Here is a 15052-nt window from a genome sequence, read left to right as displayed (position 1 = left end):
AAGCCCTCGGCTGAGACAGCCACACTCCCACCATCCGGAAGCTTCGGCCTGGTTATTAACAACCATCTCTACTAGGCAATGAGTTTTTTGTTGATCCCTCGAGATGGGAAGGAAGGAGAATAAGCTTTTCTCTTTCTTTTTTTCCCCCTTGGTTGCAGAAAAGTGAAGTTGGAACAAACAAGTTATATAACGCTGGGGGCGGTGGGGGATGGAGGAACTCAGTCCCTCCTGAGGACAGTTTCTTGAGTTGTGGGACCGTTGGAAAGGCCAAGGGGAAGACAGGAACCGCCCCCATCCCTGGCCAAATGACAAAGCCCTTCATGGGACAAAAAGGCAGATGCAGACGCTTCCTGGCAGACTGCAAAACCAACCTCATGGATAAGGCCAGCCTCCCCCAGTCTTCCGCAACCCCCCAAGTCTCCCTGAAAAGGCAAAGGACTGACCGAATCCCACAGAAGGGACATCCTACCCGCCAGACTGCAAGCCCTAGAGAGCTTTTCCACACCCCTTTCATCCATCCCTTTCTCTTTCCCTCCCCACCTCCAGCCATATTTCTTGAACATTTACTTCGTCTGTGCAACCCTTGCTCCAGGCACATGACAGCATGAGGCAGATTAGCATTTCCACTAATAAACACACCAAGGAGCACTGGGTTGAGAGAACATGATCAAGGACACACAACAGCCATATGACCCAACGACTCCACTCCTGATACATACCCCAAGAAACTGAACACAAGTGTTCCGACAAAAGGGGCACCCGGGTGGCTCAGTGGGTTAAGCCTCTGCCTTCGGCTCAGGTCATGATCTCAGGGTCCTGGGATCGAGCCCCGCATCGGGCTTTCTGCTCAGCAGGTAGCCTGCTTCTCCCTCTCCCGCTCCCCCAGCTTGTGTTCTCTCTCTCTCGCAAATAAATAAATAAAATCTTAAAAAAAAAAAAGTGTTCCAACAAAAACTGGAACATGCGTGGTGACAGGAGCACTATCCAAATAGCCAAAAGGTGGAACCAACCTAAATGTCCACCTGCTGGTCAAATGGTTAAACAAAATGTGGTCTGTCCACACAGTGAGGTATCACACAGTCCTAAAGAGGAATGGAGTACTGATGCACACTCCAGTGCGGATGAACCCTGAAAACATACGAAGTGAAGAAGCCAGACACAGAAGGTCACATATTGTATGATTCCATTTATGAAACAAGTACATTTATAGAGACAGAAATGAGATGAATGGCTGTAGGGTGCTGAGGTAGGAGGAATGGGGAATGATTGCCAATAGGTACAGAATTTTCTTTTGGAGTGGTGGAAATGTTCTGGAACTAGACAGATGGGATAGTTGCTCAACATCGTGAACATACTAAATGTCACGGAATTGTTCAGTTTTAATAGGTGAGTTTTATGCTATATAAATTTTACCGAACAATCCAAGGTGACCAGGAAAAGCATTCTGGGAGCTAACTGAGCTCGGTGGTCAGGCAGATGGCTCTGAGACGCCAGGACCCGGGAGTGTGGAAGGATGAAGAGAAATGAGGCATGGGCAAGTGATACACCAGGCCTTGCTGGCCCCTCTGGAATAAATGAAGGAAGGAATCAAAGAACGTTACAAGGGCTTCTATATCTCAAGGGATCCTTGGCAAAATATTGTGTGCCACAATCCCCCTCAAAACCTGATCCTCTTGGGGTGCCTGGGTGGCTCAGTGGGTTGAGCATCTGCCTTCAGCTCAGGTCATGGTCTCGGGGTCCTGGGATCGAGGCCCGCATTGGGCTCTCTGCTTGGTGGGGAGCCTGCTTCCCCCTCTCTCTCTGCCTGCCTCTCTGCCTTCTTGTCTTCTCTCTTTCAAATAAATAAATAAAATCTTAAAAAACAAACAAACCACCACAACAAAAAAAAAACCTGCTCCTCTTCCCACATGATCCATCTCACCATTTAAGGGATTCTTGCCCTTTGCCCCACTCAAGCACCACAGGGATAAGAGCTCCTCTCCTATCAGTTGCTCCGGACAACTGTAATTTTTCACTAGGATGGATGGAGGGGGACAAATGGGAATCTCAGAAGTGGGGGAAAGTGCCTCCAGGTCACCTGGGTGGCTCGGTTGGTTAAGTAAGTGTCTGCCTTTGGCTCAGGTCATGATCCCAGGGTCCTGGGATTGAACCCCGCATCAAACTCTTTGCTCAGCAGGGAGCCTGCTTCCCTTCCTCTCTCTCTGCCTGCCTCTCTGCCTACTTGTGATCTCTGTCTGTCAAATAAATAAATAAAATCTTAAAAATAAATAAATAGGGGCGCCTGGGTGGCTCAGTGGTTGAAGCCGCTGCCTTTGGCTCGGGTCATGATCTCAGGGTGCTGGGATCGAGTCCCGCGTCGGGCTCTCTGCTCAGCGGGGAGCCTGCTTCCCTCTGTCTCTCTCTGTCTGCCTCTCCATCTACTTGTGATTTCTCTCTGTCAAATAAATAAATAAATAAATACAATCTCCGAAGAAAAATAAATAAATAAATAAAATATTTATTTTTTAAAAGTGCTTCCATTTAGAAAAGATTTCTTAGGGGATGCCTGGGTGGCTCAGTCAGTTAGGCATCCAACTCTTGATCTCAGCTCAGGTCTTGATCTCAGGGTCATGAGTTCAAGCCCCATGCTGGGCTCCATGCCAGGCACAGAGCCTGCTTAAAATAAAATTAAAAAAAAGAAACTATTCTTAGATATGACCCTAAAAGTATAATCCATAAGGGAAGAACACTGATAAACTTGCCCTTCATCAAAATGACAAAATTTTGCCCTGTGAAAGATATCACTAAGAAAATGAGTGAAAATGAATGAGGGGTGCCTGTGTGGCTCCGTTGGTTGAGCAACTGCCTTCGGCTCAAGTCATGATCCTGGAGTCCTGGGATGGAGTCCCGCATCGGGCTCCCTGCTTCTCCCTCTGACCCTCCCCCTTCTCATGCTCTCTCTCCCTCTCTCATTCTCTGTCTCTCTGACAAAAAATAAATAAATAAATAAAATCTCTAAAAAGAAAGAAAGAAAGAAAGAAAGAAAGAAAGAAAGAAAATGAATGAATGAATGAAAGAAAGATAGAGGAGCCAGACTGGGAGAAAATGTTTGCGAATCATATATCTGATAAAGGACTTGTAGCCAGAATATATAAAGAATTCTTAAAAGTCAACAATAAGGGGCGCCTGGGTGGCTCAGTGGATTAAGCCGCTGCCTTCGGCTCAGGTCATGATCTCAGTGTCCTGGGATCGAGCCCCACATCGGGCTCTCTGCTCAGCAGGGAGCCTGTTTCCCACTCTGTCTCTGCCTGCCTCTCTGCCTGCTTGTCATCTCTCTCTGTCAAATAAAATAAATAAAATCTATTTAAAAAAAAAAAAAAAAAAAAAGTCAACAATAAGAAGACAACTCAATTAGAAAATGGGCAAAAGCTTTGAAAAGACACTTTACCAAAGATATGAATAGACAATGAGCCCATGAAAAAGTATCTAACATCATTACTTATTAGGGAGATAGAAACTGAAACCAAAATAAGATACCAGTATATACTAAAATGGCTAAAATTAAAGACTGGCTACATCAAGTGTAGATGAGAACGCAGTGCAACTGGAACTCCTGTACATTTGCTGGTAGAAGTCCAAATAGTACAGTCACTCTGGAAAACAGCTTGGCAGTTTCTTAAAAAGCTAAACCTAATCTACCATAGGACCCAGTCAGTCCACTCCTAGGTATTTACCCAAGAGAATAAAAAAACACATATCTGGATGTTCGCAGGGACTTTATTTGTATTGTCAAAATGGAAACCCAAATGTCCACTAACCAGTAAATGAATAAGCAAACTGTCCACCCGCACAATGGAATACTCTACAGCAATGAAAAAGAAAAACACTTCTGATACTTGTGACAACCTAGATGCACTTCCAAAACCATTCAGTTGAGGGGAAGAAGCCAGACATAAGAACCCACATATTGTAGGGTTGCCGGCATATAAAATTTCTAAAAAGGCAAAACTAGAGAGCAAAAGCAGATCAGGGTGTGTCTGAGGGCTGGGGGTTGACTGCAAGGGACTTGAGAGAACTCTTTGGGGTGATGGAAACCTTCTCAAAAAATTGGATTGTTTTAAAGGGTACATAATGCCATAAATTAATTAAAACTCAATCAAATGCTCAGCTAAAATAAGTGACTTATATGGTATGTAATAAGTTATACCCTGCTGTTGCCCCCAGACTATCCCATCCCAGGGCCCAAGGCAGGGACCTGGGGTTAGCTGTCCCCTTCTATCTGTTCATTACATGTCACCTCAGGCCTGGTCAACAAGCCCTGCCAAATCTACCCTCTGAATGTCTTAAAATCTTCTGATCTCTCCTCACTCCCCACTGTAGGCCTCTAAAGCCCAAATCATGCCTCAAGCCATCAGGTCTTTCAGGCCTGTACCAGCCCAAGTCTCCACAATAAGAAATGCCTCCACAGGACAAAAGTAGTAAACAACTTCCTCGCTTTTCACACTGGAATTATTTGTTCCCATAAGCTCACCATCAAGGAAGAGCCCAGATTTCCTCTTTGGCCAATCGAAGGTGGCAGGCTTTCCTGGGAGGCCGGGATGGGAGGATTTGGGCCATGCTGGCCCTGTGAGAAGAGGGAGATTGTGCTACCTAAGGGAGATGTTCCTCCCCTCTGAAAAGCCATAACAATGCATATCAACACCTTCAATTTTTACACCAATTCTGGGGTTCAAGCAACCCGTCTCTGGACTTGGGCAAAGGAAAAGGGAGCTTCCCTTTGACCAAAGGGGGTGAATTCTGCCCCCTTGGTTTGTGGGCCAGACCTTGCTTTAAGTCCTTTAGCTTGAACCCCATGGGGATGGGAGACCAGAGCACCAAGGATGGACTCTCCTTAGACTTTCAGGGTTTTCTCATCAACCACACGTTCTCCAAGACCCACTAGGCACTTAGGACCCCGGGAAGTCCAGATGCTTCCCTGACCAAAAGGACTCATTGGGACCCCTGGGCAGCAACCTCAGCCTCCCCTTTCAGGTTTTCCTAGGCCCTTTAAGGCCTCTTTCAGGCCCTCAGATTCGCTTGAGGCCCTACCTCCAGCCTTCCACAGAACCCCTAGGCATGCCCACAGGACCACCTTTAGACACTTCAGGGCAGGGTCCTACAGCACACTCCAGGAAGCCTTAGGCCTCAGCCCCTCAAGCTTCCATCAATCTCCTCCTTTAGAGTCCTCAAGACAGCCTCAACAAGCTCAAGACGGCCCATGGCCCCCTCCTCAGGCCCTCTCTGCCTCCCAGATCCCTTGCCATCCCCAGTTCCCCTATGGTCCCATCAGTCAGGAGTCCATGGCTTTCCCTTCAGACTTCCATGCTCCTCAATGCCTCCTCGAACCCCTAGGGCCGCATGCAGATACCTCGAGGTCCTGGGGTCCCCAGCCCGCCTTCAGCTGCCCTTCAGCAGCCCTCGGTACCCCCAGTACTCCATGACCCCCTAAAGCCCGCAATCCCCCGTAAAGACCCTCGAGCCGGCCCAGATGGCTCCTCAGTACTCACGACCCCCAGGACTCCCCACACGTCACCCTGGCCCCGGGGCAGGTGCCGGCCCACCCTGCGGACGGGTCTCACCTGCTCGGGCGCTCGGGGCCCGGGCCCGTGCCGAAGCCGCCGCCACCAGCGCCACCGCCGCCACCGGACTCCGCCATCTTCCCGCCGCCGCCGCAGCCGCTGCCGCCGCCGCCGCCGCCACCGCCGCGCGTTCAAGTGACGGGAGCCGCGCGCGCCGGCCCGGGAGACAGAGACGCGGGGGGGGGGGCGGGGCGGCACCGGGTCGGCTCTGCAGGGGGCGGGGCCCTGGGCTCGGGATGGGGCCTGGCCTAAAGAGAGGTGGAGCTGGGCGGAGAAGGGTGGAGTCTGCGGATGGGCGGGAACTGTGAAGGCAGGGGCCCGCTCAATTGAGGGAGGGGGCGGGGCCTGGATGGAGGGCGGACTCTTGATGAGGGGCGGGGCGTTATCTAGGCGGCGGGGCCTACTCCGGGCAGGGGCGGGGCAAAGGCGAGTTGTGAGGGGTTGATGGGACCTGGGAGGGGGCTCAGAAAGTAAGGGCGGGCTCGAAGGTGAAGTGCAGCAGGTCTGGGAGGAGTCTATTCTACGAAGGGGGAGGGGCAAGGCCGAGATGGGAGGAACAAGAAGAAACGGATCCTAGAGCTCTGATAACTTTCCCTTCCCCTCCATGACCACTCACTCCCCAAGACCTCCCTCAGATGTGGGAATTCATCCCTTGCTCAGGCCTCAGACTTCCAACCGGGCTTTGGGTCCCAACCGTCCCCTGATCTACCCTCCCAGAACCTCCACCCTCAAACCCAAAAACCTCTACCTTCAGACCCTAGTCATCTGCCCTTAGATCCCCAAGCCTCCTGCTTCATCCACAATTCTGGTTTTCACACCCCCAAACCCCTCCCCTCAGATTATCTCCCCCATCCTCTACTCCAATCATAACTCCCAATCCCCCAAATTCTTGCCTACAGGCCCTTCATACCCATACTTACACCCCCAAAGCCCACACCACCAGACCCAATGGCCTTGAACTCCCCAAATTCCAGTTCCCCAATTACCCAATCTTCAGCCAATGCTTAAGTTTGTGCGTCTATATCCTTCCTTTTTCTCTTTGTTCTCCCTCCTTCTTTTTTCCTCCCCTTCCTTCTTTCATTGCTCCCCACTCCAGACCCCATGGAGCCCAGGGCCAGCAAGTGCTTTGTAAAGCTTCCAGAGCCTTTCAAGGACATTTCCCACTCCCCACCCCCAATCCACTGAAAGCCTGAAATCTCCATCCTAGAAGGGTCCAAGTTCCCAGGATCCTCTCTCCGGCCCTGTGCCCATTTATACTTACACCTTCTGAGTTGGAAGACCCTCCCTTCGTGCAGCCTTGAGCAGGGTCCAGGTGTCCAAATGAAGCTCAGAGTTTTCCCTGCAATCAGTGCTAGGAGAGAGGGTTAGACATGCATGGGGCAAGGAGGAAGCAAGGAGGCTGCCTGGGTGGGCTCCTGCAGCTAGAACCAGACTCAACTGATCCATCTGCCACAAAGGATCAGGTGGGTACACAGTAGATACTCAATTGCTTGTGTTAAATGCTCAGGAGTTGACATCGTGCAAGTTGACAGATATCAGGTGCTGAGGGGTCCCGCTGATTTCTCCAGCACACAATAAGCACTCTATAAATGCTGAATTGTGCATGCGTGAGCAGCTCAAGTTCTGGCAAGCTCTGCACACACACCCTTGCCCACCCGAGGTTGGCACTTGAGCCTTTGTTCCAAATGAACCCCATGCAGGCATCAAACTCCGCTCAGCGGAGAACTACAGCTCACACGCCTGCCACACATACAGCTGCAGTCAATGGCATCCATATGCACTCACACTTCATAAACACCAAGATCCGCCCCACATGTCAGACACACAGACATACGGCTGAAGATAAGCAAGGAGAGGTTCCCTGGGCCCCTGGCTGTGTGCTTACATGTAGCATGCTGCAGATGCATAGTGCAAGGGACCTACTAGGTATTCCAAGATCACATGGCACAGGACAGCCTGTGCGAAGGCCCTGAGGCAGGAGCATGTCTGGAGTGTTGCCTAGCAGGGGAAAATTGAGGGAGAGGGAAAGGGGAGAAGATGGGGTGGGTAGGGATGAGTGGTATGCTCCAGGTCACAGAGGACCTTGTGGACCACCATGGAAGCATTTCCCCTGCACGAAATGAAGAGTACGGGGAGGGAGCTTATGAGCAGAGGGGTGTAACCAACACCAACAGTCAGGGGTAATATCTTGAATTAGGGATGTTACTTAGAAGGCAAATATTCAGGCCAAGTGATGGGGCTCATCCCAAGGTAGTGGCCAGGGAGAGGGTGGTCTTAGCTGGGATATACTTTGCAGGTGAAGCCAACAGGAGATGCAGCAGATGGGATATGAGGGTGAGGCAGAGCGAGGCGGGGGACCTCCCCCAGGGTTCTAGACTGAAGCCTGATTGGTGGCTGTCATATCTGGGATGGGACACAGGCAGGTTAGGGGACCAGGAGGGCCCATGGAGGTTACTGCACACCCTCCTCCAAGAATGCTGACCCGTGGTCTGGCAGAGCTTGGAAGCGGGACACAGCAGACAGCGTCCACAGGTCTGGCCGCCATCTGGCCCGCAGCTGGCATTGTTCTCCCAGAGGCGGGGGCCTCGCCACCTGCTCCCCCGCTCCACACCAGCTGTGGGCCTTGTAGCCCCAGGTCAGAGTTCAGAGGCCTCCTTGTAACCCCCAGGTGTTACAGAGGAGGAAATGGAGGCCTGGAAGTTGGGGGATGCCTTGTTTTCCCTTAGCCCTGCACTGGGGCCAGCATGTGCCCTGTCTGCCCTTCCCCACTGAGAAACCTCACAAAAAGCTGCTGATGCTTCCAGCACCTCCTTTTGCTTCTCTGTCAACAAGACAGTCAACAAGACAAACGCCTGCTATCTTTTTTTTTTTTAAGATTTTATTTATTTATTTGACAGACAGAGATCACAAGTAGGCAGAGAGGCAGGCAGAGAAAGAACGAAAGGAAAGCAGGCTCCTACCTGAGCAGAGAGCCCAATGTGGGACTCCATCTCAAGACCCTGAGATCAGGGGCGCCTGGGTGGCTCAGTGGGTTAAGCCGCTGCCTTCGGCTCGGGTCATGATCTCAGGGTCCTGGGATCGAGTCCCGCATCGGGCTCTCTGCTCAGCGGGAAGCCTGCTTCCCCCTCTCTCTCTCTGCCTGCCTCTCCATCTACTTGTAATTTCTCTCTGTCAAATAAATAAATAAAATCTTTAAAAAAAAAAAAAAAAAAAAAAAAAAGACCCTGAGATCATGACCTGAGCCAAAGGCAGAGGCTTAACCCACTGAGCCACCCAGGCGCCCCAAACGCCCGCTATCTTTGCTATTACCCTTTGTTTGGCACGCGCTTCGTGCAAGCCTCAAGTCCTTGGGCAGGATGCTTTTTATACCTTATAAAATATACCTTATAGTTTTTTATACCTCAGTTTCCACATGTTGAAAGTATCCCTGTAGGACAGAGCAAGGCCAGGATGAAGTAAACATAGGGCACTCAGGGCAGCTCAGGTGGTAAGCGCCAAGTTCATGGCGGCTCTCAGTACTTTTCCCCTCCCACGCCCACTCTCTGTCCCAACCACTGCTTGATTTTTTCCCCATAAATGCATGGCATTTCAGTTTTCCTTTGTTTAAAATTGAAAAATATGGGGCTTCTGGGTGGCTCAGTGGGTTAAAGCCTCTGTCTTCAGCTCAGGTCATGATATCGGGGTCCTGGGATCGAGCCCCACTCTGTGGAGCAGAGAGCCTGCTTCCTCCTCTCTCTCTGCTGCCTCTCTGCCTACTTGTGATCTCTGTCTGTCAAATAAATAAATAAATAAATAAATATAAAATTGAAAAATAAGAAGAACTCAGTCAGTTAAGACTCTTGATTGCAACTCCAATCAAGATCTCAGGGTGCGGGATCGTGCCCCACTTTGGGCTCTGCACTTGGTACAGAGTCTGCTCGAGATTCTTTCCCTCTGCCCCCCAACGTTCTCTCTCTCTCCCTCTCTCTCAAATAAATAAATAAATAAATCTTTTTAAAAATTAAATTAAATTAAAATGAAATAAAATTGAGGGGTGCCTGGTGGCTCAATTGGCTAAGCATCTGCCTTCAGCTCAGGTCATGATCCTGGGGTCCTGGGAACAACCCCCACGTCAGGCTCCCTCCTCAGCGGGAAACCTGCTTCTCCCTCTCCTATTGCCTGCCACTCCCCCTGCTTGTAGTCTTTCTCTCTGTCAAATAAATAAATACAATCTTTTTCTTTTTAAAGATTCTATTTATTTATTTGACAGAGAGAGATCACTAGTAAGCAGAGAGGCAGGCAGAGAGGGGGCGGGGAAGCAGGCTCCCTGTGATGAGGGACTAGATCCCAGGACCCTGAGATCATGACCTGAACCAAAGGCAGAGGCTTAATGCACTGAGCCACCCAGGTGCCCCAACAAACAAAATTAAAAAAAAAAAATTTATAGTCCCATTGTCCCCAGGGGCAGTCAATCCCCATCCACCACCCCCAGCCCCTGAGAACCATCAGTTTGCTTTCTGTCTCTATGCATTTTTTAAAATCTATTTTTTTAAGATTTTATTTATTTATTTATTTATTTATTTAACAGAGAGATTGAGATCACAAGTAGGCAGAGAGGGGGAAGCAGGCTCCCTGCCGAGCAGAGAGCCAGATATGGGGCTCTATCCTAGGACCATGAGATCATGACGGGAGCTGAAGGCAGAAGCTTAACCCACTGAGCCACCCAGGCACCCCATGTCTCTATGGATTTGCCTATTCTGGACATTTTATACATGCGGGATTCTACTGCACGTGACCTTCTCAACGTAGTGTTTTCAAAGTTCCTCCACGTCGTAGCATGTTATCAGGGCTTCCTTCCATTTTATGACTGAGTAATATCCTGTAGTGCGGATGGACCACATGTCATTTCTTCATTTGTCCACTGATGAGCATTTGGGATGTTCACTTTTTGGTGACTGACTAGCGCTGCTGTGAACTGTGACTAGCGCTGCTGTGACTAGCTCAGTCCTGCTTTCACTTCTCCTGGGTGCCTCTGTAGGAATGGAATTGCTACATCACAGGGTAGCTCTTGGAGGAACTTTCTGAGGAATTGTCGTGTATTTCCTTCTTTTTTTTTTTTTTTTAAAGATTTTATTTATTTGACAGAGAGACACAGCAAGAGAGGGAACGCAAGAGAGGGAGAGGGAGAAGCAGGCTTCCTTCCCACCAAGCAGGGAGCCCGATGCAGGGTTCGATCCCAGGACCCTGGGATCATGACCTGAGCTGAAAGGAGAGACTTAATGACTGAGCCACCCAGGTGCCCCTGTATTTCCTTTTCTTATTTACCATCCATCCTCCCCCAGGAATGTCAGGTCCCCAAGGGGCGAGGACTCTCTTTTCTTTTTTTTTTTTTTTTTAAAGATTTTATTTATTTATTTGACAGAGAGAAATTACAAGTACACTGAGAGGCAGGCAGAGAGAGAGAGAAGGAAGCAGGCTCCCTGCCGAGCAGAGAGCCCGATGCGGGACTCGATCCCAGGACCCTGAGATCATGACCTGAGCCGAAGGCAGCGGCTTAACCCACTGAGCCACCCAGGCGCCCGAGGACTCTCTTTTCTTCCTGGCCATGGTAATCGCACAACATTGTGAATGCACTAAATGCCATCACAGAATTCACTTTAAAATGGTGAATTTTACATGATGTGACTCTCGCTTCAATGGTGGGAAAAAAAGGAGGGGCATATAAACCACTTCCTTCCAGGATTATGCGTGGGCTCAGTGAAGAATAAACACAGTTGCCTTTGATCTTGGGCTCTCTGTCACTTCAGCTGGCAGCACCTCCAGTGCCTCCTTCAAGGCAGGTCTGAGCTAGGTCCACCTTCTCTAACTTACCTGCAGTCTAGAAGGTTACCTGCCTGTGTCCCTTCCTACCACAACCACAGCTACATCTCCTAGGGGCCTATTGGGGCCTGGTGACCCCCAGACTTTTCCTCTGGTCCTCACGATGACCTTGCAAAACAAGGAAAGCAAGACTCAGAGAGTGGAAGAAGGCTGCCAAGGCTCGGGAGCAAGAAATGGGACCCTTACTCTCTGAGTCTGAGGCTCAAGGCCTCTCCAGGGCCCCATGCTGGGGCTCCGTTTTCTCCTTTCTTTTAATCAGGCATTCAGCAAGAGTTTGCTGTTGGCCTCCTGTTCACCAGACCCCGTGGTGGACGTGGGACACACATACCAGACAAAACGAAGGAAGCCCCGCCCTCGAGGAAACAGTCTCGCTGAAAAGACATTGAACAAACACTCTCAGTATACTGGGTGAATGGTGTCCCCCCAAAAGACATATCTACCTGGAGGCTCAAAAAGACTTTTTTTGAAATAAGAGTCTTGGCAGATACAATTAATGTGAGGATCTCAGGATGAGATCTTCCTGGAGTAGGGTGGGCCCTAAACCCCATAACTTCGTATCCTCATAAAAAGAAGGAAAGACAGGGCGGTGGGGGGGAGAGGGTGGTATTTGGGTGGCTCAGTCGCTAGAGTGGGAGCCTGTGACTCTGGATCTCAGGGTTGGGAGTTTGAGGCCCATGTTGGGTGCAGAGATTACTTAAAAATAAAATCTTTGGGGTGCCTGGGTGGCTCAGTGGGTTAAGACCTCTGCCTTCAGCTCAGGTCATGATCCCAGGGTCCTGGGATAGAGCCCGGCAGGGAGCCTGCATCCGCCTCTCTCTGCCTGCTTGTGATCTCTGTCTGTCAAATAAATAAATAAAATATTTTTTAAAAATTAAAATTTAAAAAAAATCTTTTTTTTTAAGATTTTATTCATTTATCTGACACAGAGAGAGAGCAAAAGAGGGAACACAAGCAGGGGGAGTGGGAGAGGAAGAAGCAGGCTCCCCATTGAGCAGGGAGCCCAATGTGGGGCTCAATCCCAGGACCCTGGGATCATGACCTGAGTCGAAGGCAGATGCTTAATGACTAAGCCACCCAGGCACCCCTTAAAAATAAAATCTTAAAAAAAAAAAAAAAGAGGGAAATTCAAACAGAGAGAAAGCCATGTGAAGAGAGAGGCAGAGACTGAGGTGATGCTGTCACAAGCCAGAAAACACCTGGGTCCACCAGAGCTCCAAGAGGCAAAGAAACATTCTCCCCGAGAGTCTACAGAGGCAGCATGCCTGCCAAAACTTTGTTTCCAGACTGCTGGCTTCCAGGGAGGTGAGGGACACAGAGGTCTCTGGACATCTTCCCACATTTTTCACACCCACCACAGGTCTCCTCCTCCAGGGAGCCTTCCTGGCTGCCCAGCAGAGGAGGGTTATTTTCCTTCTGCCCAGCCTGGCTGCCTAGCCTGTGTCTAGGTTGGGACCTCGCCAGGATCCTAGACTCCTACATCCTACATCAACTGGTAGCAAATCTGTCGGTGAATGAATGAATGTATGAATGAATAAATGAATAAATGAATGGGGTTCTCCTGTGTTGATTATGTTTGGCTTCACCTTAGTTACCTTCAGCCCTGTGGCCTTTCTCAGGCCTCCCAGTATCCCCACCATCACCCCAGAACCCAGCCTCTACTGGCTCTTCCTACAGGAGGTGATGGTCCCCATCTGTGTGTGACTCCAGCTGGGGACAAGCAGAAAAACTCGACTTTAAAGATAGATGGAGGAGCGCCTGGGTGGCTCAGTGGGTTAAAGCCTCTGCCTTCGGCTCCAGTCACAATCCCAGGGCCCTGGGATCGAGCCCCACATCGGGCTCTCTGCCCCGCAGGGAGCTTGCTTCCTCCTCTCTCTCTCTCTCTCTGCCTACTTGTGATCTTTATCTGTCAAATAAATAAATAAAATCATAAAGATAGATGGAGACAGGTTGCATCTTGGCTGTCACTTTTTTTCTTTTAAATCAGTTACATTTACAGAGTATTTTCAATGCCCCAAACTGTGTATTCTCACCATAACTACAAAGGGAAGGAAGCAGTTACTACTATCTCCTCTGGATCCTTAGCTAAATTACATCTGCAAGGGTTCTATTCCCAAATAAGGTCACGTTCTAATGTTCCAGGTGGATGTGAGTTAAGTGGGGATACCACTTAACCCACTACAGGTATTTATCCAACAGAAAGGAAGGTATGGTTTTACCAAAGACATGAACTCAAGTGGTCATAGGAGCCCCAAATGGAAATATCGCAGAGGTCTGTCAACAGGTCAGTGGGTAAGCAAGCCGTGACACAATCACACAATTGAATACTATACAGCAAGGAAGAAGAACTAAGCACCACCGTGTACATCGCACAGGTGGATCTCACCAATGCTGAGTTAAAGAAGCAGGCACAAAGAGGACATTTGACTCTGTTTATTTAAAGTAACATGACACACAGGCCATGTTAACCTGTGATGGGGGACAGATCATTGGGGATGAAAGGCTATTACCACAAAGAGGCACAAGCACTTAGGGTGATAGAAACATTCTATATCTTGGCGATGGAGGAACAGGGAGGTTTACATTTGTCAAAACTTGTTGAACTGGGCATTTTAAAATGGTTGTGTCGTTGGATGTAAATTACGTCTCATTAAAGCTGACTTATTAAAAAGCAAACAAAAAATGAAACTGGTCAAATGGAGCCAAGGTGATAGAGGTCAGACCCAGGGCTACCTCTGGGAGGTGACCAACTGGAAGAGGACATGAGGGAGTCCCCCGGGACTGGGGGATGCTCTGTATTTGGGTCACAGAAGTGTGAACATTGGTGGAAATGTGAAATGGGCACACCTCGCCATTTGCAGATGAAACCTTAATTAAAAGGAAAGACCCTGCGGTTCAGAGAGGTAAGTAACTCTCCCAAGGCTCCAGCAGGAGAGCATCAGAGTTGTCCCAACTCCTAGTCTCATTCCTGACTCCTCCACTCAATAGCATGGGGGTCATAACAGAAGACTCTGCTGTGTATATTACAGCAGAGAAAGACAGACCTGAGACGCTAAATGGGCCAGTGATGAGGGCCTTTCTAAAAGGTGGTAACTGTCATAAAGGCAATGGCTGAGAGTGACCAGGTAGACAAGGGACTGCTTTAACTAGGAGGTTGGGGAGACCCTCTTTGAGAAGGTGATGTCCCAGCTTTAATAAAGGAACAGACTGGTCTAAGATGTTCTGAGAAATTCCAGAACATTGTAGAAGGGCCCAGAATGTTTCAGAACATTCCAGGTAGAAGTAATGTGTAGGGTCTGAGCCTGATGCCAGAAAGAGCCTGGGAGACAGAGATGAGACCACATTGTCTGGGGTGTTGTAGGCAAGGCTTGGAGTGAGAAGGGAGAGTGTCGACAATGACGTATTGAAAGCAGCCTCCTTGGTGTGTGGGACACAGCTGTGACTGAGACTGCTAGTGTGTCGCATCTGGCAGGGGGAACATTTATTAAACCAATCATCACACAAGCAAAGAAGCAATAACTTAATTGTCAACATGATAGAGGTTTGATTTGGGGCGTAGTGACTTAGAGTGCCAGGCTGAGCCTGGAGGTCAGAGGGGG

General features: G+C 49.4%; 2 protein-coding genes across 2 annotated transcripts in view; both read right to left on the bottom strand.

Moving 5' to 3' along the window:
• The window catches only part of KLHL26 (kelch like family member 26), a 28644-nt gene extending 22910 nt beyond the window's left edge, over positions 1 to 5734 (bottom strand). The window contains exon 1 of the mRNA XM_059160576.1: positions 5598 to 5734. Coding sequence (XP_059016559.1) covers positions 5598 to 5674 — 77 coding nt within the window. The 5' untranslated portion in view covers positions 5675 to 5734. The remainder of the gene's footprint in view (positions 1 to 5597) is intronic.
• UPF1 (UPF1 RNA helicase and ATPase) overlaps positions 1 to 15052 on the bottom strand; it is a 222477-nt gene that overhangs the window by 189808 nt on the left and 17617 nt on the right. The window lies entirely within an intron of this gene.

Source organism: Mustela lutreola, chromosome 2 (assembly GCF_030435805.1).
Source record: "Mustela lutreola isolate mMusLut2 chromosome 2, mMusLut2.pri, whole genome shotgun sequence".
NCBI lineage: Eukaryota > Metazoa > Chordata > Mammalia > Carnivora > Mustelidae > Mustela > Mustela lutreola.
This window is presented reverse-complemented; position numbering and strand designations above follow the sequence as displayed.